At 35.2% G+C, this 12,305-nt stretch overlaps 2 protein-coding genes across 4 annotated transcripts; one reads left to right on the top strand and one right to left on the bottom strand.

The window, feature by feature from the left end:
• Nucleotides 1–303: 303 nt before the first annotated feature.
• On the bottom strand, nt 304–1,786 carry LOC114178576 (thylakoid lumenal 19 kDa protein, chloroplastic). Its single transcript, XM_028064575.1, has 2 exons — nt 1,382–1,786; nt 304–1,035 (listed from the first exon to the last, which is right to left on the bottom strand). Exons 1-2 carry the CDS (start codon nt 1,719–1,721, stop codon nt 659–661), a joined length of 717 nt encoding a protein of 238 aa, XP_027920376.1. The 5' UTR covers nt 1,722–1,786; the 3' UTR covers nt 304–658.
• A 1,151-nt stretch (nt 1,787–2,937) lies between these two features.
• On the top strand, nt 2,938–11,867 carry LOC114186983 (protein WHAT'S THIS FACTOR 1, chloroplastic). Of its 3 annotated transcripts, XM_028075089.1 has the most exons (4): nt 2,938–3,125; nt 3,348–3,632; nt 5,470–5,539; nt 10,145–11,867. In XM_028075089.1, the coding sequence occupies exon 4, from the start codon at nt 10,186–10,188 to the stop codon at nt 11,671–11,673; it is 1,488 nt and encodes a 495-aa protein (XP_027930890.1). In that variant the 5' UTR covers nt 2,938–3,125; nt 3,348–3,632; nt 5,470–5,539; nt 10,145–10,185; the 3' UTR covers nt 11,674–11,867. The 3 variants fall into 3 exon arrangements, with proteins under 3 accessions (XP_027930890.1, XP_027930884.1, XP_027930898.1); XM_028075083.1 differs by lacking the exons at nt 2,938–3,125; nt 3,348–3,632 and adding an exon at nt 4,853–5,053; XM_028075097.1 differs by lacking the exons at nt 2,938–3,125; nt 3,348–3,632; nt 5,470–5,539 and adding an exon at nt 9,845–9,973.
• The last annotated feature ends 438 nt before the right edge of the window (nt 11,868–12,305 follow it).

Raw genomic sequence — 12,305 nt, 5'->3', positions numbered from 1 at the left:
CTAATCTATGTTATATTGCTGTCATGCAAGTAAGTGACATCAAAAACATCTCCAAAATATTATAAAAACTCCTAAAATTGAATTTTTCATGAAAGTCAAGAAACATCAGAAGAAATTGAGTTTTTGAGCAATAAACAACCAGAAGCATAATATACTCACAGATTCAACCATAAACCACACACAACTTGCAAGAGCTGCACTATTTTCCCAATAAACCACATCAGAAGTTGAGAGTTCCAAATCAAAACCAGACATACCAAAAATTCAAGCAAGATGGCTAGCAGTAAATAATCCCCAAAATCATCAAAACAAACCATCCTCTGCATAGAACAGATAATAATTACAACTCCAGAGGAATATTCAAATTCAACCAAAAACCACTAAAAAACAACATCAATGAATGTTTTAAGCTAAGAACAAGCAGAAAAACACTCACATTCAACAAAAAACCACACAAAAACTTAGACTTGCAAAGAGCTACTTCAATTTTCCCAACACACCTCATTTTAGACACTGATGCCTTCAAGCAAATCCCACCAAAAATCAAGAAACATGACAGATAGTAAAATTTTCAAATTTATCAAAAGATCCTCATCCTCATAATATACAATCATTCATCATTCATTACCTCTACCAAATGCTTAACACCAAAATCCAACTAAAAAGACCCCACAGTCTTGAAAGACTCATGAACATGCCTCAGCATGTCCTTGTCCCTGTTCCACTCTGGAGTGGGGGCATTGACAAAATGAGCATAGAGCTTGTTCTTGGCACAAGTAACTGAGATCAAGCTATGAGTGCCAACCCCATCAATCTCATACACATAATACAGCTGCCCCTTATCATCTTTCACCTCCTCAGAGCTCAAGCTATCAGCATTGGCTATCAGGTCCTGCAAATCCACATCAGAGAGTGCCAAGTTGTTCAAAATCACATCTTTTGGTGCAAGTTGCCGAAACCCAGCAAGAAAAGTGAGGTACTCTTTCTCTGCCTTCTTCTTCGGGTTGTAGAACTCACTGTCCGTTCCGTTAGTACCTATAATCCCCAAACACTATCCTTTTATCACATTCCATACTTATCTAATACAATAATACATTAGAGATCTCACGTCAACTCAACCAAGAGATAAGATAGACGAATTCATAATACAAATTTATCCAATTCCAATTGTTAACTAATACGCATAACTCTATTAATTAATCACATTCCTATGTTAAACCCTGTGTAAAGATCAAATGGGAGAAAATTTAGTTTTTGGTTCATAATGCTTCCATATTTCTATATCATACATGTATAAATGTCTAGGGTTATATGCTTAATGCATAGCAGAGTTGACATCATATGCAGACAGAGACAGATGGAAGAAACGTTAGTTTAGTACCCTTTTCGACCTTGGACACCAAGCGTTCCTTCCAGCCAGCAGGGACGTCGTAGACATACTCAGCAGAGTCCTTCTTGTTGGAGTTGCCGCCGTAGCCGCCGTAGTTGGCGGCGCTGGCGGCAGTGCCGTAGTAGACTTGGTAGGAGGGGAACTCTTGCGCCAGGGAAGGCAGTGGTGCGGTGGTTAGAATGGCGGCGATGGTGGCGGCGGCAGTTAAGTTCGTTAAGGGCTGTTTGAAGGGGAGGAGGGACTTGCATGGGGAGGGTGGGGTGGTGGTTGTGGTGGTGGTGGAGAGAATGGCCGATGGGGATAAGAAGATGGTGGTGGTGGTGGTTGCCATGGTGTGGTGGATATGTGGATTTGGAAGTGATGATTTTGTGTGCTATTGATGTCCATTGAAACATGAGAGTGTGTTGTTTGCACATGTTTCTCTTATCCACAAGATAGAGAAATTACGTGGAAGGTAGCGCCTATAGGAGTGTGACATGTAAATGGAATCTCTAAACAATTTTTTTTTCACTTTCTTAATTAATTCATTTGATATTAGTTTATATTTTAAATAAAAATATTATTTTGTAGTTATAAGATAGATGCTGAATAGAAAATGAAATATTTGTGCATCATTACTCAATAATCGATTATTCTAATAATAATTATAAATTTATGTACAAATTTAGTATCTAAAATTTAATTAATGTAATTCTTTAGTTACATTTTTATTAAGTGTCAACATAATATTTAATAAATAGTCAAATCAGATTACAAATATTCATATAGTTAAAATATTTAAAAAAAATTTTAAAAAAATTAAAAAAATCATAAATCGGCACATGACACTCATTTTAACATCGTTTGACACTCATTTTAACACCGTTTGTATAGTACTAATGAGATTCTATTTAGTATATTTGTTGGGTAAGTATGTACATAAGTCTCCAAAGCTCGAAAGTTTGATTAGCAAAAAAGGAATGTTTGTTGCAACTGTAATTGGCCTTTTGACTGAGTTGTAGCCAGCTTTATGTTTGTAGTTGGATGGGTCATTTGGCTGGACTGTTTGTGATTGTCTTTGACTTTGCAAATGGATTGGTCGTTTGGTCGAGCTGTGTGTGGTCGTCTTTAACCATGGATGTTGTCTTGAGCGCTTTGAATTATTAACTTGCACAGGATCTGATGTTGGTTATCTGAACAAGTTTTGTGTTGTCGACTTAGACAAGCTTTGTGTGTGTTTGTCGAGTTAGGCAAGCTCGGGTGTCGCTTGAGCATGCTTAATTTGATGTTATCGTCTAGGTAGGCCAAGGTGCCACTTAAGCAAGCTTAACTTGTGTTACCGTCTAGGTAACTTAGGTGCTACGTTTGTGGGTTTATGTTGCCATCTAGGTAACTCGGGTGTCATATTTTTTAATTTTTGTTACTGTCTAAATAACTTAATGCCTCGTTTGAGGGCTTTGTTTATGTTACTGTCTGTCTAAGTAACTTGATGTCTCATTTGAAGGCTTTCATTTATGTTATCATTTAGATAATCCGATTCCTCATTTGAGAGCTTTCGTTTATGTTACAATCCAGGTAACTTGATGTCTCGTTTAGGACTTTTCTTTTGTTACCATCCAGGTAGTTGTGATGTCGCGTTTGCGGGTTTGACCTAAAGAAAATAAGAAAAGCAATATAACACATGTTGAATCCTTTATCCTAAGATTCTTGGTACAGTGCCAAGCACAGCAAGGAAATCCAAGTATACAACAGAAAGGTATCTCTTTTTAAGATCTGAATAATGGTAACAGGAAAACTTCATCACCCCAATCAATTTTTTCATATTACTTTGAAATCCACCAGACAAAAGTAATGCTTCTAAAAGTCTCACTGATGGCTAAAAGAGTGCATTCCACCATGCTTCTAATAGAGTATATGCTTTAAAAATGAATTTTGTTTAAGTTTATACCCTCATAGCTTCTCCATCTACCATGTATAGCACATGCACTTAAGGATTATACTTCTGGAGATGAGGTCTCGGGATATATTCATTAAGAGGGTGTGGTAAGTAGAAGGTACGCGACACGTGCTCGGGTCTGGGAGACTCGGATTGGGAAACGAAGAGAACAGAGTGGCTTCGGAAACCCTAAGCTTCACGCATTTGGGGAACCTCCTTCCTCCACTCGCTCATGCTCCTCGCGTGACCATCTTCTTCTTCTTCTCTCTCTCTCCTCTTCACTCTCAACACACATCGATCATCGTCAAAACCATCGTCAATTTTCAGGTACTCTTTCACCATGATTTCCTCCCTTTTTTATTCTATTTTCTTCATTAATTCATTCGTTGGCGATCATTAATCAAACACTATGTGCTTATGTGTGTGTGCGTGCTCGCTCGAGAGATGGAGAGATAGTATTGTGCACCAGGAAGTGGAATTTGGATTGGAATTCGAGACTTACTGTGTTTGATTAGGTGCTAAAATTGTTAGGCGAGGTGCCAGTGTTTGTCTCTGTGACTTAGAGACTTACTGTGTTTGATTAATTTAACTGTGAAATTAAGGAGGAAATAATGTCGTGACGTAGATGAATGAAAGAATGAGTTGGAGTGTTAACATTTTTGGTTTGGCATTTCAAGTTTGTTGACTTGTGTTTTTCTGTGTGTTTTTTGACTTGTGTGGTATGAGAGACGAAGGATACTGTGTTTTGGAGGTTAGACTTAAAAACCCTGCTTGGCTGAATTATGTTGATACTGTGGTTCTTTTATTTTGTTGAATGAAGTTGAATTTGAAATGATTCCAGATTTGTTAGTTACTGTAAGTGGATTTGGAGGTTAGACTTAGCCTTCTTGAGGTTTTCTAAAGTATGGTCTACCGGGGATAGTTTACTAGATATATAATGGCACATTTTTTCTAAAATGCACGCAAAAGGATCCTAGATGCTTAAGGTAGTGTGAAAGATGGGATTATGGATTTGTGCCTAAGTTTTGAGGCTTGGACAGTTTTAAGCATGCACAGTTATGCATATCTGGTAGCAAGAAGAAATGGTAATGATACATAGGTATATGAAGAAGGGATGATGCTGATAGTAGTAGAACTGTGGTTTGGTATTAAAATTATGAGAGGTTGTATTAAGGTAGTAGTACAGTGCATAAAAACTTGTATCCTCAGTAGGAGTCAAAACGAGTGATCCTTTGCTATCATCATAATGAAAAAGAAACTGTCAGGAAAATGTGGGCACGCATCCCTTAGATAAAGAATCTTATCAATTAGGTTTTGTGGGGAATAATTGATAAATTACAATATGGCTGAGGACTAATGGTGTGTATGGTATTACACCTAGGTTTCTGCATAACAAAGAGGCAACGGAATCCGGATGAGGATTGATCTTAACAGTAAATTATATTACTTTGTATTTTTGTGAACTGTTTTGGCATTAGATCCTCTAGGCCTCTTGATTCATATTTAGAAAAAACAGCTACTAGATTATGTTTCTGAACATTGTCTCTGTATTCATATCTCTGTGTCCGCAATTGGCGTAATAGTGCCCCAACCTCTGGAATGGACATGAGTAATAATGGAACTGCTAATACAGTGAGAACATGTCCTGTTTGTCGCAAACTATCATATTTTGTCATTCCAAGTGGTATTTGGTATTCTACTAAGGAAGAAAAACAAGAAATTATTGATAACTACAAGGCAAACTGCAAGTAATTTCTTCTCTACTCAACACCGCCTTCACTTTCCCTAAATTGAATTGTTACTTGGTAACTGGTGATTTTGAATTTATTTTTGTATTATAATTAATTAATCAAAGTTGTTTGAGATGGTGGTTGGTTGGGAAAATAATTCCCTCCTTTTCTCATCACTATATCCCCATTCCTATTCCCAAATCCCTTCTACAGCACACAACAATCAAATACTCCCTGAAGTACATAAAAAATGCATGTATGCATTGTGTTCCAATATTTTGTGAAATGTTGATTGTTTACTCTTCGCATGGCTCTATTGATGAGGGCACTGTATGCAGATTTCAGCTATTTAAGTGAAAATCTGATTACTAAAGAGATCCAAGACAGTATTTTTATTAAGGGATTGAATGGTTTGATATTTGAATTTTTTTCAGGCAAATTGATTGCAAGCATTTTAACTTCGGAAACGGGAATTGTCCATTTGGGGCTAGCTGCTTCTACAAGGTACCAAAATTACTATCTCTTTTGTCATTTAGCTTGCTTTAATAAATTCCTTGGGCAAATTTGATTACTATTCTTAATTAATTTAGTAACATCATTTTTTGAACAGTCAATAGCATTCTACCATACTTCTCCTTTCACTTAATTAAAATTTATTATCTTGCTATTAGATATTAGATGTCGAATTTCATTTTAGTGGTATAAATAATCATATTTGAGCTGACTATCCATTTGGATATAAAATCTACAATGGTTTTTGGTCTTATCTGCCACCGATATTATTCTATTATTTGTCTTGACAACTTTAGAAAACCGAGACAGGAATTTCAGAATGTTAATGCTCTAAGTGTCAGTAATATACTCAGCATAAATCTGTTTACATAAATGATGAGTACAATTTACTAATTAAGACTGGTATTAACCCCTAATATATAATTTGTATGAGACTGCAATGGACCGTATGATTCATCAAAAATCTGTTTATATACATGATGAGTATTATTTACTAATTAAGACTGGTATTAATCCCTAATATGGAATGAATATGTGACTGCATCGAACCCTGTGATTCTATTAATTACTAATTAAGACTGGTATTAACCCCTAATATACAATGAGTATGAGACTGCAATGGACCGTATAATTCATCAAAAATCTGTTTATATACATGATGAGTATTATTTACTAATATGGAATGAATATGAGACTGTATCGAACCCTGTGATTCAATTAATTGTACTGATAATTGCAGAGTTGAACATTATTGATGTTCTACTCCCAACACCCTCTCTAGCTCATGGAAATCGGGTCATGTCATGTTGGGTCAAAGTTCTCTTCGTTAACAAGACATGAGCCGCAACTATGATGTCATTTCCACCATGGCTAATTTGCAGCCCATACCACTACGCCCAAAGGGGACGTGACAGCCACCACAGAAAACCTGATTTGCTTCCGCCTTGCTATGTTAGCTGGCAACAAAACTATCACAGATATTTGACAACGCTAATGAGTTGTTTCTTTGTTTTAGATGAATTAGTTCATGAGTAGTGAGAGTCATAGCTCGATATTTGGATTCAGGTTCAGACCTTGCAACTTCATTTTTGTTTCATGCTTTTCCATATGATGGGATTCTCTCCAAATAGGACACAGTAACCGCAGGTTTAGTAGGAGAACCAGCCTGGTCAGCATAAGTGTAGGCAATGATCTTTTCATGCCCTTTGTTCTCATACACTAATCCATTCTTCTTCTAGTGATCCTTAATGAAGTATAAAGATTTGAAAATTGTATTCCCATGATCAACATGAGGAGAATTAAGGAATTGACTCACCTACTGAATAGTTCAGTTTTCTTACCAATATCTGACATCTACTTGGGTTGCAAAATAATTCAACTTGATCAGGAAGAAGCTAAACATTTTGATACATGTGATTATTATTGGTTTACAATTCAACATTCCACTTGCTTCAAGAATATCAAGACCATAGTTTCTTAGGGAAATAGCAATTCCAGATCTTGATTATCAAGCAACGAAAATTCCCATAAACTATCTCGTTTGGTCCAAGTCTGATTTACCAAAATATTGTAGGAAGCAGTTTGCATTTTGGAGAGTTCAGCAATCTGAACTGAAGTAAGCCATATGCCTGCATATTTATTATTATGATTAAAATTTTTAAAATCTTTTGGGGAATGCAACAATGATAATGGCATTTCTGTGTTGCATATTGGTACTATTATTTTTAGTGACTAGCTTGACCATTTGCAGTTGTACATTACTAGTATTATACTTGGTTAGTTTAAGTATTTCCTTTCATACAAATGTAGTATGTACTGTTACTTCAGTGTTGCCAAATTTGTGATTTTACTTTTGTACAATCCTTGAGTTTCGGTTGTCTTCCATGCTTGATTCAATGTAGAATTTTCAAGTGTGGGATCATACTAGAGCGTTGAAGAGCTAACTGGCTTGCACGGAGAGGTTGTTATTTTTCTGTGCTGAATGCTCACAAATTTGTGAGCTGTGTTGCTTGATGCAGTGCAGATAAACCCTGTTTTGTGGGTTTTTTTTTTCCTAAATAGCTCTTACCTTTGAGAGACACCTCTCTTCCACTCAGCTGACAGATTTGCCCTATTTTCTTTTTACTTCTCATGTCTCTCTCTCTCTGAGGTCTCCTTAGTTTGTGTGGCTCATCTTACCTTTCTATTTGGATTGGCTTCTGAAGTTGATAAGTTGGGCTTGTTCTTTGCCTTTGAAATAACCTTCTTAGGCTCTAACTTTTGGTTTCTCTTGTTATCTTTCTTCACACCCACCCCTCTTTGATAACCATTATGTAATAAATTAGATATTGAGATATTAATAATTAAATAAGTACATAATGAATATGCGGATTATTGAATTTTGGTGGATTTATTTCACGTATTGGTTACAATGTTATCCTATTTTCGTGTTATAATCTTATGTATTTTTAGTAGGAGCTTGTGATTCATTTACGGTTCCACAATCTACAATTTTTACCCCTTTAAACTTAGGTAGGGTCTTGATTTTGCCAAACCTGGTTATGATAATTAATGAAAGTTGAAAGAACTGGGGATTTGCTTTGACAGTTCCGGTGTTTATTTTTTACCTTTGGGCTTTGGTTAATAATAAAATGTTAAGATTTTTGCCATTATGCAAACTAGTGATGTTTATGTCACAATACTTTTTTTTTTTTTTTACTGATATGAATTACTTCTGCAACAATATTAGCTACTACCATTCGAACTACGTAGTTTATGTACTACATTTTTTTGTTATGTATTACATTTAGGGTCTTTTATTACATTTAGGATCTAAAACACAGCTCATGGTCTTTTATTACATTTATAATTTATAATTTATAAAAATAAGTATTTGTTGTAATGGAAAAGACCGTGAGCTATGTTTTGGATCCATACTAGATCAGGATTTGTGGTCTGTTTCGTTTGATTTTGGAAGGTCTCATGTTTCTAAAATTAAGTTGTCTTGTTTCAAACTTAAGGATAGACTAGAACTAAATGATAAAATGAAGGAGAGTTGTAAGTAGTTTTCAAATTAGTTTTATTTAAAAAAAGAAACACGAAATTGAAATTGGAAACAAATCAAGTCTATGCCTCTTTGGATCTGATAAATGCTGTATTTACTTCTCTCCACTTGACTGTCATAGTTTCTTGCAACATTTGTTGGGACTTGAAACTGTGAAAGATTGTTGTAGATTAAGTTTTGATTTTATTTGTTTGTTATTGTTAAAACTGTTTGTATCTGAGAAACCACGGGTACTTTATTTATATTGAAAAAAAAAAGAATCAATACAACAAATAAATGAGATTTGATATCATCTGATAGTAAGTAACATATATGATACGGTAATAAATAAAGACGTTCCTAATAACATATAATCTAGATATTCTTGGTTATATAGGTTTAGTTCTTTGTTTCTATGATTATAACAGTTATTATGGTCATATAGATTTATATTTTAGGAAGGATCTAAGGAAAGTGTGCTGTATCATAGGAAATCTCATTGATTTCTAGTAGATTTAGGACCTTACCTTCTTTTCTTGTTCCTTGTATCTCTTTCTACTTGTATCACTCTGTATTTGCATAAGTTAATAATACCCAGAATATTTTTCATTTTTGCTTTTGGCTGGTTTCAAGTAGAAAAGTCGCTAATGTAAGAAGTCACAAGTTTATGATAAAATCGTGACGAAGTTCCACGTTCCAAAATGGACAATGTTTCGAATGCATGGTAATTGTTACGATATCACTTGGCGAATTTGGGATCAAAACATAAATACCTTTTAAGGACAAAACTGCGATAGACAAGTTCCAAAATAGACAATACTTCAAATCTATGATAATTAACCTCACTATATCACTCGACAAACTTAGAATCAGGAACAAACGATATGAAGAACAATTATTATTTTATTATGTCATCTTATTTACCTTCTGAGATAACTCAAATGGCTTTTATGACATTACGGACAATAATCTAAAAATTACTGTCGACACCACTATTAAGAGAGATGATGCTAAAAATCTTATATTTTCTTTTAATACATGAATGTAAAGACAATTATACAAATATTAAGACGAGATAAATAAACAAGAGGAAACCAATAAAGAATATAAAAATATTAAATATTAAAATAAGTTAATGATAATGTAATTAAAAAACTTAAGTTTACGCCTAATTAGTATTATGTCTTTTCCATTATTAATAAAAAATGGCAAAATATTTGTAATGTTTACCATAATTTTATCAGAATTTTTTTTTTTTCAATTTTAACAGGACACTCCTTCGCCCTCTCTCTCTCTTTGCCTCACCGGAAGAAACCCAACTCTCTCTTTCTCTTAAACCCTTTCTGCCTCGCCGGAAAAGTAAAAATACACATATTTAGCCTTGCGAACCACTTCTTTGTCGTGTAATCGACACAAACTTTATTCTAATTGAACTCATAATTGTGTCTTTAAATTTTCTTTACAGATTCAATATTATAAGAATTTCGTGTTCTTGTTATGCTGAAAGAATTTGGTGTTCTGTCTCAATAAGGTTTCATTTTTCTAATTTTTTTGTTCTTTATTGTCATTTTCAGGTATGGTATGTTATGCTATCTGAGTGGTTGAACCGTTAAAAATGGCACTTTGTCTCCCTCTTTCATTCAGCAATCCCAAACCAGTTGCTTCCCTAAGTTCCAGTTTCGTTCATGGCAGAACAAAACCCTCATCCTTTTCGATCAACGAGAAACTGAAAACGGGTAACCGTCTCCAAAATGTCTCTGTTTCAATTTCTTGTTCCTCAATAAAACTTGTCCGTGACCGTGCACTCGATAGGCATGTTGTCACGAAGTATAGGATTAGGTTTGTTCAAAAGTTAAAAACTTTACTTCTCTCAAAATCGAAACATTACATTCCAGTTCATATTCTGTGTAAATGTCGTTCTTATCTTGGTCTTCCCAAGCCTCGTTCAATACTTTCTATGATTCATAGATATCCATCCATTTTTGAAGTCTTCAATATGTCATGGCCTTCAAAACCACTCTATGCAACCAAGTTGCATCCCAAACTCTGTGTTCGATTAACCCCAGCTGCAGCTGCTGTTGCAGCTGAGGAATTGGCTTTTCAATCTTCCATTTCCAACATGTTGGCAGGGAAACTGCAAAAGCTTCTTATGCTATCTTCTCGCCGCCAGCTACTTCTGTCCAAATTGGTTCACTTTGCTCCACATCTTGGTCTCCCTCCTAATTTCAGGTCCAGGTTGTGCAATGATCATCCAGAGAAATTCAGGACTGTTGAGACCCCCTATGGCCGTGCACTTGAGCTTGTATCTTGGGATGTGAACTTGGCAAAGTGTTTACCTCCTCGTGCTTCTCATGATCCTGGTTTCATAGTTGATCGTCCTTTGAAGTTCAAGCAATTGAGGCTTCGAAAGGGGCTTAATTTAAAGAGGCGTCACCAGGATTTCTTGCTGAGATTTGAAGAAATGCCTGAAGTGTGCCCCTATAGGAACCCTGCTGAGGCTTTTTCCAAGGAATCGTTGGAGGCAGAAAAGAGATCTTGTGCAGTGGTAAGGGAGATTCTTGCAATCACAGTTGAAAAGAGGACTCTGATAGACCACTTGACTCATTTCAGAAAGGAGTTTGGCTTCCCAAACAAGTTGAGAGGGATGATAATAAGGCACCCGGAGTTGTTTTATGTGAGTTTGAAAGGGCAACGACACTCAGTTTTCTTGGTGGAGGGGTTTGGTGAGAAGGGTGACTTATTGGAGAAGGAAGAGATTTTATCCATACAGGATAAATGGATGGACTTGGCTAGGGAGTCCAAGAGAATGAGACGAGAGAGAAGGAAGAATAGGTTTAGCAAAGATACTGGGAGCTTGAAAGGAGCTGATCAAAATAATTCTGACACTGATGATGATGACTACGATGATAATATTGGGATCGACAATTTTGAGAATGGGTATGATGATGGTTTTGAGAATATATTTGAGGAGTTGGATTTCGAGGCTGAGGATGATGATCAAGGAGACAACATTTTTTCTCAAAGCAACTATGGACAATTCTGGACTGCAGAACCTTTTCCTATTCAACATGGTTTGGATGAACCTCAGATGCAGCCTTGGTAGTTTTTTAATGTGTAGAACAGAGTTTTTACCCGCACAAGGAAAGCAGTACAGTTTTCAAGTGGTAATTTATGGTTTCAGATTGCATCTACCATAGTAATTGAAAGACCATTCTGTGTAAGATTGTGTACATATGATAAAGTTGATGCAAAAATTCAAGTTCAGAGGCCTTTTTCTGTGATGAAGCTTCCACCACATATTCTATGCTCTCATGTTCATATTTTTCTCATATATTCTATCATTTCTCAACACGTCATTAATAAGCTCACTAAAAAATTAAAATGAAATTGACATTATGGTCGGAAGTATAATTACTTTTCTCTAATTAAATATAACATTTTGCATTGGAATTTATATTCCATTAATTACATCACATATTACTAAAGTATAACTCTATATTTGGCTTATTGGCTACACAAATACATTTTATAATATAGTAAAAGGCTTTTTCAATAAAAATCAATTATTGATACATTTATAAATAGAAACATTGTCATAAACATATTCCACAAAAACAACTGTCATTATATTATCATTATCATAACTAATGAAATTACGTATGTTGTCATCATGTTCATTACCACATTACTTGACATCACCGTCACCATGACTTCCACCACTGATGTTATAATTCC

The sequence above is a fragment of the Vigna unguiculata genome, chromosome 1, assembly GCF_004118075.2.
Source record: "Vigna unguiculata cultivar IT97K-499-35 chromosome 1, ASM411807v1, whole genome shotgun sequence".
Classification (NCBI taxonomy): domain Eukaryota; kingdom Viridiplantae; phylum Streptophyta; class Magnoliopsida; order Fabales; family Fabaceae; genus Vigna; species Vigna unguiculata.
This window is presented reverse-complemented; position numbering and strand designations above follow the sequence as displayed.

Excerpts from the sequence above, each read along its gene's own strand:
- LOC114178576 (XM_028064575.1), bottom strand. The coding sequence starts at position 1,721 with ATGGCAACCACCACCACCACCATCTTCTTATCCCCATCGGCCATTCTC. Across the intron at positions 1,036-1,381 it reads GGTGTCCAAGGTCGAAAAGG|GTACTAACGGAACGGACAGT; the intron begins GTACTAAACTAA and ends TGGGGATTATAG.
- LOC114186983 (XM_028075089.1), top strand. The coding sequence starts at position 10,186 with ATGGCACTTTGTCTCCCTCTTTCATTCAGCAATCCCAAACCAGTTGCT.